Source organism: Oncorhynchus mykiss, chromosome 6 (genome assembly GCF_057628025.1).
Source record: "Oncorhynchus mykiss isolate SJ-2025 chromosome 6, ASM5762802v1, whole genome shotgun sequence".
Classification (NCBI taxonomy): domain Eukaryota; kingdom Metazoa; phylum Chordata; class Actinopteri; order Salmoniformes; family Salmonidae; genus Oncorhynchus; species Oncorhynchus mykiss.
In genome coordinates, this window is record NC_143027.1 from 24,094,941 (window position 1) to 24,116,570 (window position 21,630).

The 21,630-nt window shown below is 42.8% G+C and overlaps 2 protein-coding genes across 5 annotated transcripts; both read left to right on the plus strand.

Annotated features, from left to right (window-relative positions):
- The first annotated feature begins 166 nt into the window (after window positions 1-166).
- Window positions 167-418, plus strand: LOC110525570 (coiled-coil domain-containing protein 157). Its single transcript, XM_021605787.3, has one exon. It carries the CDS (start codon window positions 167-169, stop codon window positions 416-418), a length of 252 nt encoding a protein of 83 aa, XP_021461462.1.
- Window positions 270-4,259, plus strand: LOC110525569 (coiled-coil domain-containing protein 157). Of its 4 annotated transcripts, none has more exons than XR_016496572.1 (11): window positions 275-414; window positions 516-672; window positions 763-805; window positions 981-1,510; window positions 1,650-1,727; window positions 1,843-2,012; window positions 2,162-2,338; window positions 2,513-2,681; window positions 2,968-3,058; window positions 3,253-3,350; window positions 3,521-4,031. XR_016496572.1 is itself a non-coding variant. In XM_021605786.3 (11 exons), exons 4-11 carry the CDS (start codon window positions 1,258-1,260, stop codon window positions 3,774-3,776), a joined length of 1,353 nt encoding a protein of 450 aa, XP_021461461.2. In that variant the 5' UTR covers window positions 275-414; window positions 516-672; window positions 763-805; window positions 981-1,257; the 3' UTR covers window positions 3,777-4,031. The 4 variants fall into 4 exon arrangements, 3 of the variants coding, with proteins under 3 accessions (XP_090093454.1, XP_021461461.2, XP_090093455.1); XM_021605786.3 differs by having other exon boundaries at window positions 2,907-3,058; XM_090237329.1 differs by having other exon boundaries at window positions 2,534-2,681; window positions 2,907-3,058.
- Window positions 4,260-21,630: the final 17,371 nt, after the last annotated feature.

The following is a 21,630-nucleotide window of genomic DNA, read 5'->3' on the forward strand; positions in this document are numbered from 1 at the left end:
GCATTATGGGATTTGCAGTTTTACTACCAGGTCGCTATGGAAATAAAGTGACAACATCCAACTCAGCACTGCTCTCTGTCACAGCATCTTCCTGAAGGCACAACAACAACAAGTGCCTTGAGACAATCCATGAGAGAAAGAGTGCAAGATACTAAGGTTTGTCAATATGACACATCTCTTAGGACGTCAGGACTGCGTTGAAAGTCTCCGGAGAGATTTAATAGATCTTCAAGGTGCTGTTCTCGATGTCTTCTCTCGGACAGGCCCAGTTCGATTCCCCTCCTGGAAGTTCCCAGATAAGCTTTCATGCAATCTGGACCTGGTGTCGCTATTAGAACAATACGACTTTGTTGATGGGGAAGAGGAATTCAATCAGCATTCACATATTGTTTTGCTGGAGTTGGTGATTGACAGGTAAGTTATTGTACATTATGGCTTATTGTAAAGATCTGATGTGGCTATAGGGAATAGTTGGAAATGATTATACATGACTGTAATCCATTTATTTCCCCTAGATTGCTGCTCCTGCTGCAAAGTTTCAATGCCCATGCAGAGCAGTTGAAGTTAGGACAGAAGAGAGAACACATTCAGCAAAAAGGTCCATGTGTATCAATTGGCCTTGTAGTCAGACACTATTGGAATAACTTGATCCAGGTTGGCAACCTGAGGGCGGTGAGTTTTAAAGCACACCTGGTGTTTATTTTTCACATACAATAGCTAAATGCATATCTTATGACCATGTTGTTTCCCTCTCCTATTCAGTGCATGAAGCAAGATATTCAAGAAGTGATCAAAGCTCCAAAATGTGAGGAAAATACAACTTTTTCTTCAGAATCCTCACTTCTGAACACAAAAAGTGATCTTTGTTCACAGTCTCCATCAATAGTGTCTCAGCACTGTACCTCAAGAACAGCAGCAAGCACTCCATTGTGTCCTCCACAGAAAATATTAAATGGCTCCCTCTCCTGTCCCACTCACAGAACTTCAAGCAGCATCCCCTCCTGCCTTCCCCTTATATCCACGGACACTCGTAATGTAAGTTGCCAGACAGTAGTGTCATCCCTTGTCCCCTGTGATGCCTGTGCTCAGGTCCAGTCCAGTTTGAGGGAGACTGGTGATGCTCTTGTGGAGCTGTGTCGGAGTGAGGGCCTTCCCTCCTCTCTGCAGCGCCTTCTGGTGGCTGTGGATGACACCCTGGAACAGGGCCGTCTGACTGCAGGAGATGTGTCCCAGTGGTCCATAGAGCAGCGCAGGGACATGGGCCGGGTGGGTAAGCATCTGCTGGAGGTGCGGTCCACAGTGCAGCCTCTCAGAAACAGCCTTCAGGCAGCGGAAAGGGAACGGGAGGAGTTCAGGGCTCAGCTCGGTAGAGCACAAGAGGAACTGAAGCGTGAAAGGGCAACACACCAAGCCAGCAAAAAACAGCTGGAGCAAAAACTGCAGGAGGCCCAGGTATCCAGGGAGGAGACAGAGAGGAGACTGCAGGAAGAACATGAGGAGCTAAGGAGAGGTACAGTAGTACTCAACAAGTGAGGACAGAGAGGAAACCTTGCTGACAACAATATATTTGAAGGGAGACAAAAATAATAGGACATTTCAAGAGTAAAGGTGCTTTCATCATATTCACAATATAAATGTGTCCCTTTTAGGCACCGTGTCCCTGGAGGATAGCAACTCCAAACTGAAGGCAGGGATTAGTTTGCAAAAAGAAAGGTTACACAAACTTGGTAAGGACATACACCCCCACACCATGTCTGATGTTTTAGGAGCAGAAGGAGAGAGCCCAAGTTATCTAATTGTTGTGAACAGAAAAACTGCGAAACATTGTCCTTTCTTTGTCAGAGTGTGAGAGAGATGAGCTACATCAGGAAGTGAAAACCATGCAGGTAGAGGAAGAGGCACGGAGTAAATTAGAGGAGAAGACACAAGTGCTGGAGGCTCAACTGTCCACTACTCAGCTCTTACTTGACAAGGAGAAATCCAAGTACCAGAATGCTTGTCGCCAACAGGAGGTCAGTATAACAATCATGTATGGAGTTGGGTACTCATGGGGGCAGTCTTGAAAACCAGACCTGGGGCAGTACTAGTAAATGTTCTAAAGACTCTGATTTGTGTCTTTTAAGTGAGTTGTTACTGCACAGTCTCACTCTGTCTTCAACAGTCACTGCAGGCCAAGCAGAGGTCTCTGCTGGAGCGAGTGGATGCTCTGGACCAGGAGTGTGAGGAGCTTCAGGAACAGTTGGGGAAGAGTGAGGACCGACAGACAGACCTACAGGAACGACTGACACACATCTCAGAGGAGAAGGACCAACTTGAAACCCAGCTCACCCAAGAACAGGTATATTACTACCTGACAGCCCGCAATGCAATGTTTCATATAGTTCATTTTATAGTGCTGCTTGCATACATTGGGCAGATACATATTTCAGCATAGCATATATATTACCTTATTTCATTTCCAAAGAACAATCATTTGTGTATAACTAACTGCCTTGCCTCTGCATTCCCTGAGGCCTTGTGTTCTGAGCTTCAGCAGGAGAAGCAGAGACTGGAGAGTCACGTGAGTGAGCTGAAAGACAGTGTGAATCAGTTGAGAAGAGAGGTGCAGGAGTTAGCCCAGAGGCAGAGGCTGCTGGTGGCGTTCCCGGAGCTCAACCCCCTGCCTCAGGGATCTCCACAGAGTACGTTCATTTCCCTAAATAACCCAGTGTTTTCCGTGTTGATCCACCATGTTGACTTTGTTGACTTCTGTATTGTTTGCCAGTGTGGGTTTACTTACATTTGGTTTTGAATAGTTACCACACAGACCTGGTTACAATTACAGTATGTTGACTATGCTATCACCATGTCAAGCTGCCTGTCACAGCTCTGTGCATATTCTAATCTAAGACTTGACTCTGTCTCAGGCACAGGGGATGTGTTGGGGGATATGGAGCAACAGTTACAGGCTAACTATGTTCGGATTAGGGTTCTGGAGCAGGAGAATAGCACCCTGCACAGTAGCCTGGTGAAACTGAGGGATAGAGCCCAACTAGGGGCCTCCATGGTGGAGTCCAAGGTAGGAGTCCAGGGGACAGTTCTACTCCTTTAGTGTAAAGTGTGTTGACCGTGGAAACTGATGAAAGGGGCTAAGGGGCTAATACTTCAAAACTGCTGCTGGAGAACTACTGCATGTTGTGATCCATTGAATACACCTGATTTGAACAATGATAAGGGCAGTTGTAAACATTAAACACATTGCAATCTCTACAGATTACCTGCCCCAGCAGCTGTGGATTCACCCAGTCTCTGCCTGACACACCCAGCGAGAGCCAGCTAAAACCCACCCCCTATGTACAACACAGCCCTTTGTAAGTCAACACCACATAAATAACATATCCATTTATGTTTGCAGATAATACAGGGACAACAAAAATGGAATCCTACCTTAGCATGTAGGTTGTATTATTAATTCTAGTAGTGTTTTCATAAATACATCCTGACAGACTCTTTATCTGTTCTCTCATTCTGTCCATCCCAGTCAGACCTCCAGTGCAGGATTGTTCAAACATGGAGTGAGGAAGAAGGGAGCAGATGAAGGGGCCGTCCCTATGGAGATGAGGCCTCGGGATCACTTGTCCACCGCTACCTCGCCACTCTCTGCCACCTCCACTACATCTCTGGTGCACCAGCAGACCCTCCGGCTCTCCCCAGACACCAGTGCAGCCAGAACCTACACAAGGATACGCCAGGCATCCAGAACCCGCTCTGTTTGCATGCACCAGAGGAAGAAGTGAATCCAGCACTTGGTGATCAACATCATGGTGACAGTTTTTTGAGCATAACAATGCTCAAAGAGGCGGGGGCTGAAAGAGGCTGTTGTTTAAAGTGTATGTCAGGCATCTCCATAAGTAGACTGTGATAAGACACAGATGATTTGGGTAGAGAAACAATACAGCTAAGCTGTAGAGTTCAGGATCTTTGTCAACATTGATCTGGCTTGAAGTCACTATTCACTTGAAAATTAATTTGCATTCATACACAATACAACTGTGGTGTCATGTTTTTTATTTCTTGAACTGTTGTGTTAATCATTTTTTCTGCACTGAATCCAGTGTTGGGGAGTAGTGCATTTTGTAGTAGCTTGGTGGTAGTTGAACTAAATTCTAATCTTGGTAGTGTTTTAAGTAGTATTTAACTTTTCCCCCCATGTAGCGGTGTAGCTAACTACTGGAACTACCCACAACTTTTTTGCAAAAATAAACTATGGGTGAAGTAGACAATTTTCTACTTTTTCGGCATCAGACCTTCCTAATTCTCACTTGAAACACAGTTTGTGTTTAATTGGCTAAATTACAAATTCTGTTAACATCTGACTAGAGTGATCTGTTCTTGCAATTTGTCGTCTTATGACATTTCAAATTTAGATATGATAATTTATCACAAAGTAGTTTGGATGTAGTTAACTTGTAAGTGAGGACTTGGTGGACTGTATATTCTTTAGGTTAGGTTTTACTTTATGTGTTCGCTACCGTGTGAAGGTAAGGGCACAGATGACAGACAGGTAGGATTCCAGTTGAGGTGGTTAAATAACACTGACGATGCACAGGCACGAAACTGCACCGCACAGTGTATGTAGTATAGATGGGCTAAGGCACTTAGTGATCTGGCAACTTGCTTCAACCAAAGTGTGTGTGTGTGTGTGTGTGGTATGTCAACAAGGACACACACTGGCCTTGGCTAACACATTGAAAGCTAACTGGTGGGAAGAGACAAGGATGGCTGGAACTTTCTCTCACTTGACTACTCTCGAGCTGATCTCTGAGCTGGAGATCACCCAGCATGCTCTGCTCCACTTCACCGGTGGGCGGAGCTACAGCTCTGATATGACTAACTAACATTACTGATGTGATTAACTAAAATAATTCACAGCCTTTTGAACATAACTAAAGCTACTTTGAAAAAATAGTTAAGTAAACTATATTTTTCTAAAGGGTAGCTTTAGTGTAGATTAACTTATACCATTGTGAAGTAATTGGTAGCTTGGTAAACTATATTTTCAGAGTAGTTTCCCCAACACTGTTTGAATCACAAATTTGTATATGCTGACTTCTCCCAAAAGCACTTAGCACAATTATCCACAAGGAGGTAGTGAAACAGTTATCTGGTTTGGAAGGTAAAGCAATAATAAACTGAGCATAACAAGCCCATTAAAGCCCATCAATTATTTAAACTCATCAATAAAGAATGTGCTCAAGCACAACCTGCAAAAATAATTTTAAATACCTTAAAATTGTCAGTCTAAAACAGGGAGAGGCCTCCTAGGTAAAAGACAAGTCATGGTGACAACCTGGTGTGGCTCTGTGTGTTTACCTGACTGGGAACTCTGATTGGGAAAAATACGTGCTCCGTCTGGGATATATTTTTGAACGGTCATCCAACTCGGAATTCCAAGTCGGAAACTCATTTTTGGTTGGAGGTTGGAGCTCCGACATTCCAACCTGAAAATCACTGACGTCATGATTCGATTTAGTTTTTTGATTTCCCAGTTGTCTTGAAAGCACCATAAGGCCTTCTAAAGCCGGTATCACTTTTTTACAAAACATTTGAGTGTGCTGTCACTGACCAACTGTCTCGCTATCTCTCTTAGAACGATCTTCTTGACCCTAACCCGTCAGGCTTCAAGACAGGTCACTCAACCTAGACAGCTCTTCTCGTTGTCACGGAGGTTTTTCGCCCTGCCAATGCTGGCTCTCTTCTGTTCTCATCCTAGATCTATCTGCTGCCTTCGACACTATCAACCATCTGATCCTCCTCTCCACCCTCTCAGGGCTGGGCATCTCAGGCTCTGCACACTCTTGGATTGCATCCTACCTGCAGGCTGCTCATAGCAGTTGATGTGCAGAGGATCTGTGTCTGCACCACGTCTTCTCACTACTGGTGTCCCAGAGGACTTGCCTCTAGGCCCTCTTCTCTCTATACACCAAGTCACTTGGCTCCATCATATCCTCAGATGGAGAATGAAAGTATGCAGTTGAAAGTATGATGTTGACATGATCAGTTCAATCAAAGTTACTGTAGATATAACGTGATTTGATGTAATTTTATCTGTGGCCAATGACCTTGAGCCTTCTTGGATGGGAACTTCTAATGTAACGCTATGGCAGCACCCAAGGGGCTTGAATTGTCGAGCTCTCCCAGTAGATTTTCGGGTGACGTAGTTTCCCCATGAGTAACAGAACTCTGAGCCAATCACGGCGCAACTAGATAACGCTGGCTGCCCTACCACCACAGAAAGCGCTGAGCTAGGCTGAAACCTACATTTTGGAGCTGCCTTACTCAAGAAAGCAAAAAAGAGAACATGTTTGTATTCGGCTTTATTAACTCAATGTTATCGTTTTTTAAAATTGTTTGCTCACTGATATGTGACACGTATTAATGCCAAAATAACTTGCAAAACAGGCAACTAAAAAAAAGCTCTGCCTCACATGCCATGAATGACAGGTCGCCACTGGCTGTGAGTCTTTATGGGTAAGTCTCTAAGAGCTGTCCGCACCTGAATTGTGGAACATTTGCCCATTCTTTAAGCTCTGTCAAATTGGTTGTTGATCTTTACTAGATAACCATTTTCAGGTCATGCTATAGATTTTCAAGTAGATTTAAGTCACAACTGTAACTCGGCCACTCAAGAACATTCACTTCCTTGTTATGCAACTCCAGTGTAGATTTGATCTTGTGTTTTAGGTTATTGTCCTGCGGTGTGAATACTTTCTGAAGGAACTCTGTGTTTGTGTTGCAGCATGTGTGGTGCATACAGTGCATTCGGAAAGTATTCAGACCCCTTGGGTAGTTTCCACATTTTGTTGTGTTATAGCCTTATTCTAAAATGGATTAAATGAATATAAATTATCATCAATCTACACACATTACCCCATAATGACAAAGCAAAATCAGGTTTAGAATTTTTTTCAAATAATACAAAATAAAAAACATATACCTTATTTACATAAGTATTCAGACCCTTTACAATAAGATTCGAAATTGAGCTCAGGTGCATCCTGTTTCCATTGATCATCCTTGAGATGTTTCTACAACTCACACACCTGTCTACATATATATTTTTTACATTTCACCTTTATTTAACCAGGTAAGCCAGTTGAGAACAAGTTCTCATTCACAACTGCGACCTGGCCAAGATAAAGCTAAGCAGTGTGACACAAACAACAACACAGAGTTACACATGGAATAAACAAACGTACGGTCAAGATACAATAGAAAAAAATCTATATACGGTGTGTGCAAATGAGGTAAGATTAGGGAGGTAAGGCAATAAATAGGCCAAAGTGGCAAAGTAATTACAAATTAGCAATTAAACACTGGAGTGATAGATGTGCAGAAGATTAATGTGCAGGTAGAGATACTGGGGTGCAAAGGAGCAAAATAATAAACAACAATATGGGGATGAGGTAGTTGGATGGGCTATTTACAGATTAACTATGTACAGGTGCAATGATCTGTGAGCTGCTTTGACAGCTGATACTTAAAGTTAGTGAGGGAGATATGAGTCTCCAGCTCAGTGATTTTTGCAATTCGTTCCAGTCATTGGCTGCACAGAACTGGAAGGAAAGGCGGCCAAAGGAGGAATAGGCTTTGGGGGTGACCAGTGAAATATACCTGCTGGAGCGCGTGCTACGGGTGGGTGCTGCTATGGTGACCAGTGAGCTGAGATAAGGCAGGGCTTTACCTAGAAAAGACTTATAGATGACCTGGAACCAGTGGATTTGGCGACGAATATGAAGTGACGGCCAGCCAACAAGAGTACACAGGTCGCAGCAGTGGGTAGTATATGGGGCTTTGGTGACAAAACGGATGGCACTGTGATGTCAGAGCAAAAACCAAGCCACAAGATAAAAGGAATTGTCTGTAGAGCTCCGAGACAGAACTGTGTCGAGGCACAGATCTGGGGAAGGGTACCAAAACAATACTGCAGCATTGAACGTCCCCAAGAACACAGTGGCCGCCATCATTCTTAAATGGAAGAAGTTTGGAACCACCAAGACCTTTCCTAGAGCTGGCTGCCCGGCCAAACTGAGCAATCGGGGGTGAAGGGCCTTGGTCAGGGAGTTGACCAAGAACCCGATGGTCACTCTGACAGAGCTCCAGACTTCCTCTGTGGAGATGGGAGAACCTTCCAGAAGGACAACCATCTCTGCAGCACTCCACCAATCAGGCATTTATGGTCAATCAAATCAAATTTTAATTTGTCACATGCGTCGAATGCATGTGAAATGCTTACTTACAAGCCCTTAACCAACAATAGAGTTTTAAGAAAAAATACCTAAAAAAATAAGAAATAAAGTAACAAATAATTAAAGAGCAGCAGTAAAATAACAATAGCGAGGCTATATACAGGGGGTACCGGTACAGAGTGCAATGTGCAAAGGCACCGGTTAGTTGAGGTAATTGAGGTAATATATACATGTGGGTAGAGTTGACTTATGCATAGATAATAACAGAGAGTAGCAGCAGCATAAAAGGTAGAGGGGGTAATGAAAGTAGTCTGGGCAGCCATTTGATTAGATGTTCAGTAGTATTATGGCCTGGGGGTAAAAGCTGTTTAGAAGCCACTTGGAACTAGACTTGGCACTCTGGTACCGCTTGCCGTGCAGTAGCAAAGGGAACAGTCTATGGCTAGGGTGGCTGGAGTCTTTGACAATTTTTAGGGCCTTCCTCTGACACAGCCTGGTATAGAGGTCCTTGATGGCAGGAAGCTTGGCCCAGTGATGTACTGGGCCGTTCGCACTGCCCTCTGTAGTGCCTTGCAGTCGGAGGCTGAGCAGTTGCCATACCAGGCAGAGATACAAACAGTCAGGATGCTCTCGATGGTGCAGCTGTAGAACCTTTTGAGGATCTGAGGACCCATGCCAAATCTTTTCAGTCTCCTGAGGGGGAATAGGTTTTGTTGTGCCCTCTTCACGACTGTCTTGGTGTGCTTGGACCATGTTAGTTTGTTGGTGATGTGGACACCAAGGAATTTGAAGCTCTCAACCTGCTCCACTACAGCCCCATCGATGAGAATGGGTGTGTGCTCGGTCCTCCTTTTCCTGTAGTCCACAATCATCTCCTTTGTCTTGATCACGTTGAGGGAAACGTTGTTGTCCTGGCACCACACGGCCAGGTCTCTGACCTCCTCCCTATATGCTGTCTCATCATTGTTGGTGATCAGGGTTACCACTGTTGTGTCATCGGCAAATGTAATGATGGTGTTGGAGTCATGGCTGACCATGCAGTCATGAGTACAGGAGGGGACTGAGCACACAACGAGGGACCCCCGCGTTAAGGATCAGCGTGGCAGATGTGTTGTTAACTACCCTTACCACCTGGGGTCGGCCCATCAGGAAGTCCACGATCCAGTTGCAGAGGGAGGTGTTTATTCCCAGGGTCCTTATCTTAGTGATGAGCTTTGAGGGCACTATGGTGTTGAACACTGAGCTGTAGTCAATGAACAGCATTCTCACATAGGTGTTTCTTTTGACCAGGTATGAAAGGGCAGTTTGGAGTGCAATAGAGATTGCATCATCTCTGGATCTGTTGGGGTGGTATTCAAATTGGAGTGGGACTAGGGTTTCTGGGATAATGGTGTTGATGTGAGCCATGACCAGCCTTTCGAAGCACTTCATGGCTACAGACGTGAGTATTACGGGTCGGTAGTCATTTAGGCAGGTTACCATAGTGGTCTTGGGCACAGGGACTACGTTAGTCTGCTTGAAACAGTTTGGTATTACAGACTCAGACAGGGAAAGGTTTAAAATGTCAGTGAAGACACTTGCCAGTTGGTCAGCGCATGCTCGCAGTACACATCCTGGTAATCCGTCTGGCCCTGCGGCCTTGTGAATGTTGACCTGTTTAAAGGTCTTACTTACATCGGCTGCGGAGAGTGTGATCACACAGTTGTCCGGAACAGCTGGTGCTCTCATGCATGTTTCAGTGTTACTTGTCTCAAAGCAAGCATATAAGTAATTTAGCTTGTCTGGTAGGCTCGTGTCACTGGGCAGCTCTCGTCTGTGCTTCCCTTTGTCGTCTGTAATAGTTTGTAAGCCCTGCCACATCTGACGAGCATCGGAGCCGGTGTAGTATGATTCAATATTTGTCCTGTATTGATGCTTTGCCTGTTAAATGGTTTGTCAGAGGGCATAGGGGGATTTCTTACAAGCTTCCGGGTTAGAGTCCCGCTCCTTGAAAGCGGCAGCTCTGTCCTTTAGTTCAGTGCGGATGTCGCCACCTCTGGATGAGCGCTTTCCTGTTTGCTTATGACGGTATACAGCTCATTGAGTGCTGTCTTGGTGGTATGTAGACTGCTATGAAAAATACAGATGAAAACTCTCTAGGTAGATAATGTGGTCTATAGTTTATCATGAGATACTCCACCTCAGGCGAGCAATAGCTCAAGACTTCCTTAGATATCGTGCACCAGCTGTTGTTTATAAATATCCAGTGCCTTGTGAAAGTATTCAGCCCCCTTGAACTTTGCGACCTTTTGCCACATTTCAGGCTTCAAACATAAAGATATAAAACTGTATTTTTTTGTGAAGAATCAACAACAAGTGGGACACAATCATGAAGTGGAATGACATTTATTGGATATTTCAAACTTTTTTAACAAATCAAAAACTGAAAAACTGGGCGTGCAAAATTATTCAGCCCCCTTAAGTTAATACTTTGTAGCGCCACCTTTTGCTGCGATTACAGCTGTAAGTCGCTTGGGGTATGTCTCTATCACTTTTGCACATCGAGAGACTGACATTTTTTCCCATTCCTCCTTGCAAAACAGCTCGAGCTCAGTGAGGTTGGATGGAGAGCATTTGTGAACAGCAGTTTTCAGTTCTTTCCACAGATTCTCGATTGGATTCAGGTCTGGACTTTGACTTGGCCATTCTAACACCTGGATATGTTTATTTTTGAACCATTCCATTGTAGATTTTGCTTTATGTTTTGGATCATTGTCTTGTTGGAAGACAAATCTCCGTCCCAGTCTCAGGTCTTTTGCAGACTCCATCAGATTTTCTTCCAGAATGGTCCTGTATTTGGCTCCATCCATCTTCCCATCAATTTTAACCATCTTCCCTGTCCCTGCTGAAGAAAAGCAGGCCCAAACCATGATGCTGCCACCACCATGTTTGACAGTGGGGATGGTGTGTTCAGGGTGTTGCTTTTACGCCAAACATAACGTTTTGCATTGTTGCCAAAAAGTTCAATTTTGGTTTCATCTGACCAGAGCACCTTCTTCCACATGTTTGGTGTGTCTCCCAGGTGGCTTGTGGCAAACTTTAAACTACACTTTTTATGGATATCTTTAAGAAATGGCTTTCTTCTTGCCACTCTTCCATAAAGGCCAGATTTGTGCAATATACGACTGATTGTTGTCCTATGGACAGAGTCTCCCACCTCAGCTGTAGATCTCTGCAGTTCATCCAGAGTGATCATGGGCCTCTTGGCTGCATCTCTGATCAGTCTTCTCCTTGTATGAGCTGAAAGTTTAGAGGAACGGCCAGGTCTTGGTAGATTTGCAGTGGTCTGATACTCCTTCCATTTCAATATTATCGCTTGCACAGTGCTCCTTGGGATGTTTAAAGCTTGGGAAATATTTTTGTATCCAAATCCGGCTTTAAACTTCTTCACAACAGTATCTCGGACCTGCCTGGTGTGTTCCTTGTTCTTCATGATGCTCTCTGCGCTTTTAACGGACCTCTGAGACTATCACAGTGCAGGTGCATTTATACGGAGACTTGATTACACACAGGTGGATTGTATTTATCATCATTAGTCATTTAGGTCAACATTGGATCATTCAGAGATCCTCACTGAACTTCTGGAGAGAGTTTGCTGCACTGAAAGTAAAGGGGCTGAATAATTTTGCACGCCCAATTTTTCAGTTTTTGATTTGTTAAAAAAGTTTGAAATATCCAATAAATGTCGTTCCACTTCATGATTGTGTCCCACTTGTTGTTGATTCTTCACAAAAAAATACAGTTTTATATCTTTATGTTTGAAGCCTGAAATGTGGCAAAAGGTTGCAAAGTTCAAGGGGGCCGAATACTTTCGCAAGGCACTGTATATAGACCGCCAACCCATGTCTTTCCAGAGGCTGCTGTTCTATACTGCCGATGCAGTGTATAACCCGCCAGCTGTATGTTATTCATGTCGTCGTTCAGCCACGACTCGGTGAAACATAAGATATGACAGTTTTTAATATCCCGTTGGTAGGATATATATGCTTTTAGCTCGTCCAATTTATTTTCCAGCGATTGTACTTTGGCCAGTTGTACGGATGGCAAGAGCAGATTAGCCACTCGTCGGCGGATCCTCACAAGGCACCCCGATCTCTTCCTGCGATATCTTTTCCATCTCTTTCTCCTGCGAATGACAGGACTCATTAAAGAGAAATTCTTCGTCCAGTTCAAGGTGAGTAATCGCTGTTCTGTTTTCCAGAAGATCTTTTCGATCATAAGAGACATTATGTACAAAATAAGTTACAAAAAATTTGAAAAAAGAAACAAAATAGCATGCTTGGTTAAGAGCCCATGAAATGGCAGCCATCCTCTCCGGGCGCCAGAGTGGCCAGACGGAAGCCATTCCTCAGTAAAAGGCACATGACAGCCCACTTGGAGTTTGCCAAAAGGCACCTAAAGACTCTCAGACCATGAGAAACAAGATTCTCTCGTCTGATGAAACCAAGATTGAACTCTTTAGCCTGAATGCCAAGCGTCACGTCTGGTCATGTCCCCCCTACATATTGAAATGGCATTTTTGTCTCCCCCCCACAGTTTTATCATTGGCATGTGATACAAAACGAGACCATGGTGTGCATTAGGACCATGCGGACGCCTCCGAGCAGTCGAGTAGAGTGTTTGCAGTGTTTATATATACTGGATTTATCCAAGTAAATATACACACAACTCTGGAAAAAAATCCTCCACCAAGTTTCACAGTGAGTGCAAGACCTGGAGAGGCCTACAAGCCACAGTGTCTCACACGCACTGTGAAATTTGGTGGAGGATCAGTGATGATCTGCTTCAGCAAGGCTGGAATCGGGCAGATTTGTCTTTGTGAAGGACGCATGAATCAAGTCATGTACAAGGTTGCCCTGGAAGAAAACTTGCTTCCTTCTGCTCTGACAATGTTCCCCAACTCTGAGGATTGGTTTTTCCAGCAGGACAATGCTCCATTCCACACAGCCACCAGATCAAGACCCTGTCATGGCCAGCCCAAACTCCAGACCTGAACTATAGGCCGACCAATTAATCGGCATGGCTGATTAATTCGGGACGATTTGAAGTTTTCATAACAATCGGTAATCTGTATTTTTGGACGCTGATTATGGACGATTACATTGCAGTAGACTGCGTGGCAGGCTGACCACCTGTTATTCGAGTCCAGAAAGGAGCCAAGGTAAGTATCTAGCTAGCATTAAACTTATCTTATAAAAAACAATCAATCTTTACATAATCACTAGTTAACTACACATGGTTGACGATATTACTAGTTTAACTAGCTTGTCCTGCGTTGCATATAATCAATGCGGTGCCTGTGTATTTATCATTGAATCACATATACAGTGCCTTGCGAAATTATTCGGCCCCCTTGAACTTTGCGACCTTTTGCCACATTTCAGGCTTCAAACATAAAGATATAAAACTGTATTTGTTTGTGAAGAATCAACAACAAGTGGGACACAATCATGAAGTGGAACGACATTTATTGGATATTTCAAACTTTTTTAACAAATCAAAAACTGAAAAATTGGGCGTGCAAAATTATTCAGCCCCCTTAAGTTAATACTTTGTAGCGCCACCTTTTGCTGCGATTACAGCTGTAAGTCGCTTGGGGTATGTCTCTATCAGTTTTGCACATCGAGAAACTGAATTTTTTTCCCATTCCTCCTTGCAAAACAGCTCGAGCTCAGTGAGGTTGGATGGAGAACATTTGTGAACAGCAGTTTTCAGTTCTTTCCACAGATTCTCGATTGGATTCAGGTCTGGACTTTGACTTGGCCATTCTAACACCTGGATATGTTTATTTTTGAACCATTCCATTGTAGATTTTGCTTTATGTTTTGGATCATTGTCTTGTTGGAAGACAAATCTCCGTCCCAGTCTCAGGTCTTTTGCAGACTCCATCAGGTTTTCTTCCAGAATGGTCCTGTATTTGGCTCCATCCATCTTCCCATCAATTTTAACCATCTTCCCTGTCCCTGCTGAAGAAAAGCAGGCCCAAACCATGATGCTGCCACCACCATGTTTGACAGTGGGGATGGTGTGTTCAGCTGTGTTGCTTTTACGCCAAACATAACGTTTTGCATTGTTGCCAAAAAGTTCAATTTTGGTTTCATCTGACCAGAGCACCTTCTTCCACATGTTTGGTGTGTCTCCCAGGTGGCTTGTGGCAAACTTTAAACTACACTTTTTATGGATATCTTTAAGAAATGGCTTTCTTCTTGCCACTCTTCCATAAAGGCCAGATTTGTGCAATATACGACTGATTGTTGTCCTATGGACAGAGTCTCCCACCTCAGCTGTAGATCTCTGCAGTTCATCCAGAGTGATCATGGGCCTCTTGGCTGCATCTCTGATCAGTCTTCTCCTTGTATGAGCTGAAAGTTTAGAGGGACGGCCAGGTCTTGGTAGATTTGCAGTGGTCTGATACTCCTTCCATTTCAATATTATCGCTTGCACAGTGCTCCTTGGGATGTTTAAAGCTTGGGAAATATTTTTGTATCCAAATCCGGCTTTAAACTTCTTCGCAACAGTATCTCGGACCTGCCTTGTGTGTTCCTTGTTCTTTATGATGCTCTCTGCGCTTTTAACGGACCTCTGAGACTATCACAGTGCAGGTGCATTTATACGGAGACTTGATTACACACAGGTGGATTGTATTTATCATCATTAGTCATTTAGGTCAACATTGGATCATTCAGAGATCCTCACTGAACTTCTGGAGAGAGGTTGCTGCACTGAAAGTAAAGGGGCTGAATAATTTTGCACGCCCAATTTTTCAGTTTTTGATTTGTTAAAAAAGTTTGAAATATCCAATAAATGTCGTTCCACTTCATGATTGTGTCCCACTTGTTGTTGATTCTTCACAAAAAAATAAAATTTTATATCTTCATGTTTGAAGCCTGAAATGTGGCAAAAGGTCGCAAAGTTCAAGGGGGCCGAATACTTTCGCAAGGCACTGTATATAACATTTTTCCTGTTACGGGCAGGAACATGTGTCAACATGACATGCATAACGTTATCTTCAACAGGCATATGATCTTCAGCCGGTAAGATCGCAGGTACAGGCATTACAGGGGCTTGGCTTTCTCTAGGAGAGTCATCTTTTAAATGGTCCGGAAGGGAAAGCGATAAATGGTTGGTCTCTCTCTCACCTTGTTTTACCAAGGCCAAATACCTTTGCAAGAGGTTTGTGTATTTTTTTACCTTATCATAGGCGTTCAATCCTTTTCAGTTCAAAATATCCTTCATGGCCGTATCCAAATAATTTCCCGCTGTTTGTCTGATATTTTCAGAACCCTGTAATTGCTTTTTAAGTCTATCCAACTCTTGTTGAGGCACCAAGTACATATTATTTGCCATCACACTCGTTGTTCAACCCCCATGTCTGGCAGCAATAAGGCTGGTGATGAAGGGCACGGCTATACTTAGTAAAGGTAGAAGAAAACCCCCAGACTGTTGTATGCTATGTCTTTTCTTTTAAAGACTGGCAAAGAGTCTTTTGTCTCTTAATTTTTTTACATTTGGTCAGGGTGAGTGGAATGCGGCCTTTGAGAAGATTCAAAGCAATCTCACATAGGGATAATATGAGATCTGAAGAACAGTGACCCAAGACGGCTTTCCGTTCTTGAGCGGTAGCCCCAACTAGGCTTCTCAAGAGGGGCAGGTTTCTTTTTAAACGCAGAGACATAGCGGTTACTTTTTAGGAATGTACGCAGCCGGCCACTCCCACAGGAACACGCTGCTTCTGAGCCTCAGGTGTTCTGGAGTATTTGATTGTAAATCCACACTTAAATAAGAAAATGGCGCTTTGGTAGCGTCCTCATAGCTCTCCATGAAGTAGGATTTCCTTCCCGGGTACATCTGCTGAGCTAGAGTGTTAATTTGTAGTTTGTCTCTAGGGTTTTTGAACCAAACCATGTAATTGGCGTCCAAACTAATGGTACGGCTATTTTTACCTTGGTGAAACACATTCTGCACCAAGTAAAGCACGGAAAGGTTTCTATGATGACTATATTGGGTAAAAGCTTGTGCAATTCCAGGATGTTCGCTACCTGCAAATAGCATATCGTCCAAAACCAGATTGTTTTTATGAGGAGGTAAAAGTTCATCATCAGACAGGAATGCGGGTATTCCTTCAACAAACTTGATTTTTATTTTCTTCAACAGCTCATCATACAAAGGTTGATAACATGAATAACACCACACAATATTGTCAGGTTTCTGAGATAATACATGTTCTACAGCAGACATTATATCTTAAGCTTTAAGACACATGGGGCTTGTAACATAAGTCAGTAGCCAAAGGGCAAGATGGTCTATGACAAGAGATTGCTTTTAGTAAGTGGGGCATTCCTTAGATGAGGCCCTTTTTTATCCGATCTCTAGACTGCTGAATGAGACCTGTTACAACTTACAAAACCTTTAACTTGTTAGGGATAGGGGGCACTATACGAATGTTTGGATGACTGAGGTACCCAAAGTAAACTACCTGCTACTCAGGCCCAGAAGCTAGGATATGCATATGCAAGTAGTCCTGTTAAGGGGCTGAATAATTTTGCACGCCCAATTTTTCAGTTTTTGATTTGTTAAAAAAGTTTGAAATATCCAATAAATGTCGTTCCACTTCATGATTGTGTCCCACTTGTTGTTGATTCTTCACAAAAAAATACAGTTTTATATCTTTATGTTTGAAGCCTGAAATGTGGCAAAAGGTCGCAAAGTTCAAGGGGGCCGAATACTTTCGCAAGGCACTGTTTATTATGAACAAGATAAAAGACTCAAAGGGGGCCGCTACTTGGAATGACAAAGGAGAGTTTATCTTTCAGGGCACTGTTGTCAAGGGTTCAGATAATGATGGATTTGCTTAAAAGTACCACAACAGCCCACAAGGTTACTGATGACAGAAGACCTCCTGGGTGGCGTCAGTTTCTTAAAGCCCTGGCAATCCTCAACATTCCCCTCTCGGGTGTACCCAACTATAAGCTTCATCAACAGATTCAAACTTTAAAACAAAAACCTTCAACGAGCTACTAAAGATGTCTTAACAACCCCTCCCCCCTTTGAAAGGACTGATGATAACTCATTTACACCCCTGAACGTCTCCGGACCTCTTCATAATCTGATCTCTCAGGGGGGTTAGACTTTTGAATGACTTTTGAATGACTATGATTCAATTCAATAAACTTTATTTGATAAAATATACAATATGCAATATGTGACATTCTTGAAACATTTGACGTGAGCATACGCCTTGATTACAGGGTCTTAAAGGACACATACTTGAACACTTTTGATACTTTCTAACAAAACAAGCTACAACGCTATCATTACTTCTTAAATCATCATTATAAAGAGACATAACATCTTCAAAAGAAACTCCACAGGCTCTTTGGCATAGGTAGAATACACAGCGTTGACCACATGTAGTGGAAAGGTTATCTTGTACTTGTTTGATGCTATAGTAGATCTTTGAACCATTTTTGGTCAAAAACTGTTTAATAGATTTGGGGAAATGTGAAAATCTGGGGGGAAAGCCGTAGGAATAAAAAAAAGTTTATATTTTTCTTCCTCCTTCGTCTTCTAATGTCACAGCTTGCCAATGTTCACCTGGCATGTGTTTAGGATGGGTATTGACAATACACATGGCCATTTCTCAATAGGTAATTCATCACAAACCCACACTCCACAAAATTGTTTTCCAATCAAGCGGCTCATGAGCCCTTCTAGCTCTTGGGTATTCATGTCTTTGCTCAATATTCCTTAATAATAATCCACTAAGACTTGTCTTCGGGCATTCACTTCCAAGATTGAATCAGAGCATGCATAAACAATCATGCTAACTGTGCAGGCTAAAGGTGTACGGAAACGCATTTCCAGCCTGAGGTTACCTTGGGACACCACAGAGATATCCTGAGGTGTCATCATCAGGTGATAAATTGAAAGCATACAATGTGTAACCCTCTGCAAAATCATTTCTGTCAATAGGTAAAGAGAGATCTTTTAGATGCCTCCCGGTAGCCAGGAATAGATTGTAAAATTCTCGCACAGATATGTTGTTATTAAATTGTGGTTGGAAAGCCTTAGCAGGGGACTGACGTCCGTCCTGTCAGAGAGCTACATACTCTGCATTGAAATGTTGAAAATGTAAGTTTTTTTTTAATGTAAGCTGCCCGTATTAGAGGTGTGATCAACCAAGCCTATAACCATGTAGCGGGGTAAAGGGCCTAGAAAAAGGTTTTCTTGACTACAGATTCTACTGCCCACCGGTATGCTAAAGGTTTCCATGGTAATTCTTTGTAGAGGGTAAAGGGCATTTCCTTTCATCAAAGCCTGTGAATGACCCAGACGAACGGCCGGAGATACAGATACTTTTTTAAATATAAAAAGCGTTGCCCTCAACACTTTTAAACTAAAGTCACCGCCTAGCAGATGAATCTCTCGAGATTCGGCACAGTAGCGAGCACGTGCCTCCAGTCCTTTGTTTGCACCGGTGGAAGGGTCTATCGATTCCATAGAGACTCCTGCCGTATCCTTGCTAAACAGCCCGGCGTTGAATTGTGTCTTGAGAGTGTTTCGGAGTAGTTTGGTAAACATTCCAGGATAGCCCTATAAGGGTAGGTGGCACTGTTTTGACTGATAAGGCGTTCACCCAAAGTCACATCCACTTGGGAGAAGATGGTCGCCAAGGGGTAATTAATGAGACTCACTTTGGCATCGTTTGCAATATTAGTACCATCTCTTTTGGTCACTTTGAGACGTAAATGCACCAAGGTGTTGTTGAGGTCCATATAGTTGTCACCGTGGCCTGGTATGAAAAATTCTATAGGACCGTTGTCTGTAATGGCGGAGAGTGGGGCTATCTCCACATAACTGGACCTCTCTATTGAATGTTGGGTTAAGGAGAAACCCTCTATAGGACCGTTGTCTGTAATGGCGGAGAGTGGGGCTATCTCCACATAACTTGACCTCTCTATTGAATGTTGGGTTAAGGGAGCCGTGAAAAGATCGAGCTCTGTCTTTATAGCTTCAGAGGACATGCGGTGTAAAAGAGCCATGTTGCTTGTTCTTTTAGAAAATACTTCAGAGTATTCTTTTAGACATTTTTGGTCCAAACCTCCACACTTTACCTCGTCTTTGACTTACTGAGTTTCTTTTAATAATTAACCTCCGCTTTTTAGGGGCTGGCCTGCGACTTATAGCTGGAGTTCTCTTTTCTGGTCTTCGAGACAACAGCATAAGCCCCGAGCCTTCTTGATGCTCGGCATCTGATGATGCCCTTCTGGTCATAGCATTGGCTACAACCTCACTTACAACATTTTTAGCCACTGATTTTAAATGTGGTTTGGCTATGCTGAGGCCTCTCTTCATAAACGGTAAAACCCTCCTAAAGAGGTTACGAAATATAGCGCCTATCCCCGAACCGTACATGGTCGGGGATCCATAATAGCCGGGTAATCCATTACCCACTTGATCAACATAGTATGAGACATAACGGTTAGGGTCAAGATGGTGGTTGTGTTCCATAACCATTTTAATTTATTAGTATTATGTTTATAAAAATATTTATATAATACTAATAATTTATTAGATATGTAGAGAGGTTTTGGTGTGTCTAAAGTGGAGTTTTACAATCGTTTTACCATAAGTAAATTCTATGTTTTCGTTCTGATCCGTTTGAAGCTCAACCAGAATGTTTTCAATATATTTCTTGCTTACAGGTACATAGTGTGGCTTGTCATAGTTAACAGTGACTACATCACCATCCTTTCCCTCTATATGAACTGTTCTCAGGAGGGGCACATAACTGTCTCCTACCCTTTGATAGGATATGATGTCGGTATACAGAAATATGTTGTAAAACATGTATATCTGCAGGGAATGGGAATAATTTATCTTTCACATACGTCCATTTTTTGGCACCCATCCCAAACATGTAGGCTAAATTTCCGCTGGTCTTTATACCCCCATCAGCAGACCCTGAGATTTGTACACATTTATGAATAGGGTTATAGATCAAGAGTATTTCCATATTGTTCAGGGTTAGGAGTTCGTTCAACTCCTGTCGAGACATACCCCAAGCGACTTACAGCTGTAATCGCAGCAAAAGGTGACGCTACAAAGTATTAACTTAAGGGGGCTGAATAATTTTGCACGCCCAATTTTTCAGTTTTTGATTTGTTAAAAAAGTTTGAAATATCCAATAAATGTCGTTCCACTTCATGATTGTGTCCCACTTGTTGTTGATTCTTCACAAAAACATACAGTTTTATATCTTTATGTTTGAAGCCTGAAATGTGGCAAAAGGTCGCAAAGTTCAAGGGGGCCGAATACTTTTGCAAGGCACTGTATCTATGTGTGTTGTAAGCCGTAAAGTATTTCCACATCCTCTCCTTCAACGTTATATTAAAGCGTTCAACAACTGAAGCTTTCAAATCCGAGCCTGTAGCAAAATGTACGATATTGTGCTTCTTCATGAGTTTCTGAAAAGTATTATAAAAACATTATTTTCCACCATCAGTCTGCACTTTCTTGGGTGCTCCTCCTTCCTTCAAGATAGAGTCAAAGAGCCCCACAGATACTTTTTTTATATAAAAAGCATTGCCCTCAACACTTTTAAACTAAAGTCACCGTCTTGGGCAGACATCCGACAAAACTCATCCTTGGCCCTGGTTAATTTTAATCTTAAATCAACCGAATTTAAGAGTAAACGTGGGGGGCTTAAGTTGCAAACTTCCCTTGCGAGAGTGTTTCTTTTAAGTGTTGGATAGCCCGCTAATATGATCCATAGTTGGGAGGAACATTTCTTGAGTGCTATTCTATCTATAGTACATTTACACCATGATTTGAAACTTCTGACCAACTAGTGGGTCAGGCGGCGCCCCTCTGTCTGATTCATATCGCTTGATTTCTGATGATAGTTGTCGATTATATCGACTGATTGCAATTGTATCGGGTGCCTATTCAGAGGACCCCACCTTTTGTTAGTGTCTTATTGGTCAAGGTCACGCCAAACACTTATCACCACACCCTATTCAGCCTATCAGCAGCCTTGATTCCCGGGACTTCAGTTTCAGTTGGTATAGCTCTTAGAAAACTGTTGGGGGAAAATTGTGTTTGACAAAACAAACAAATTAACAACAGACTTTCAGCATTCTTATAGAGAAGGGCACTCAACATGTACTGCACTGACACAAATTACTGATAATTGGTTGAAAGAAATTGATAATAAGAAGTTTGTGGGAGCTGTACTGTTAGATTTCAGTGCAGCCTTTTATATTATTGACCATAACCTGATGTTGAGAACTTAAGTGCTATGGCTTTTCAACCTCTGCTATATCGGGGATTCAGAGCTATCTATCTAATAGAACTCAAAGGG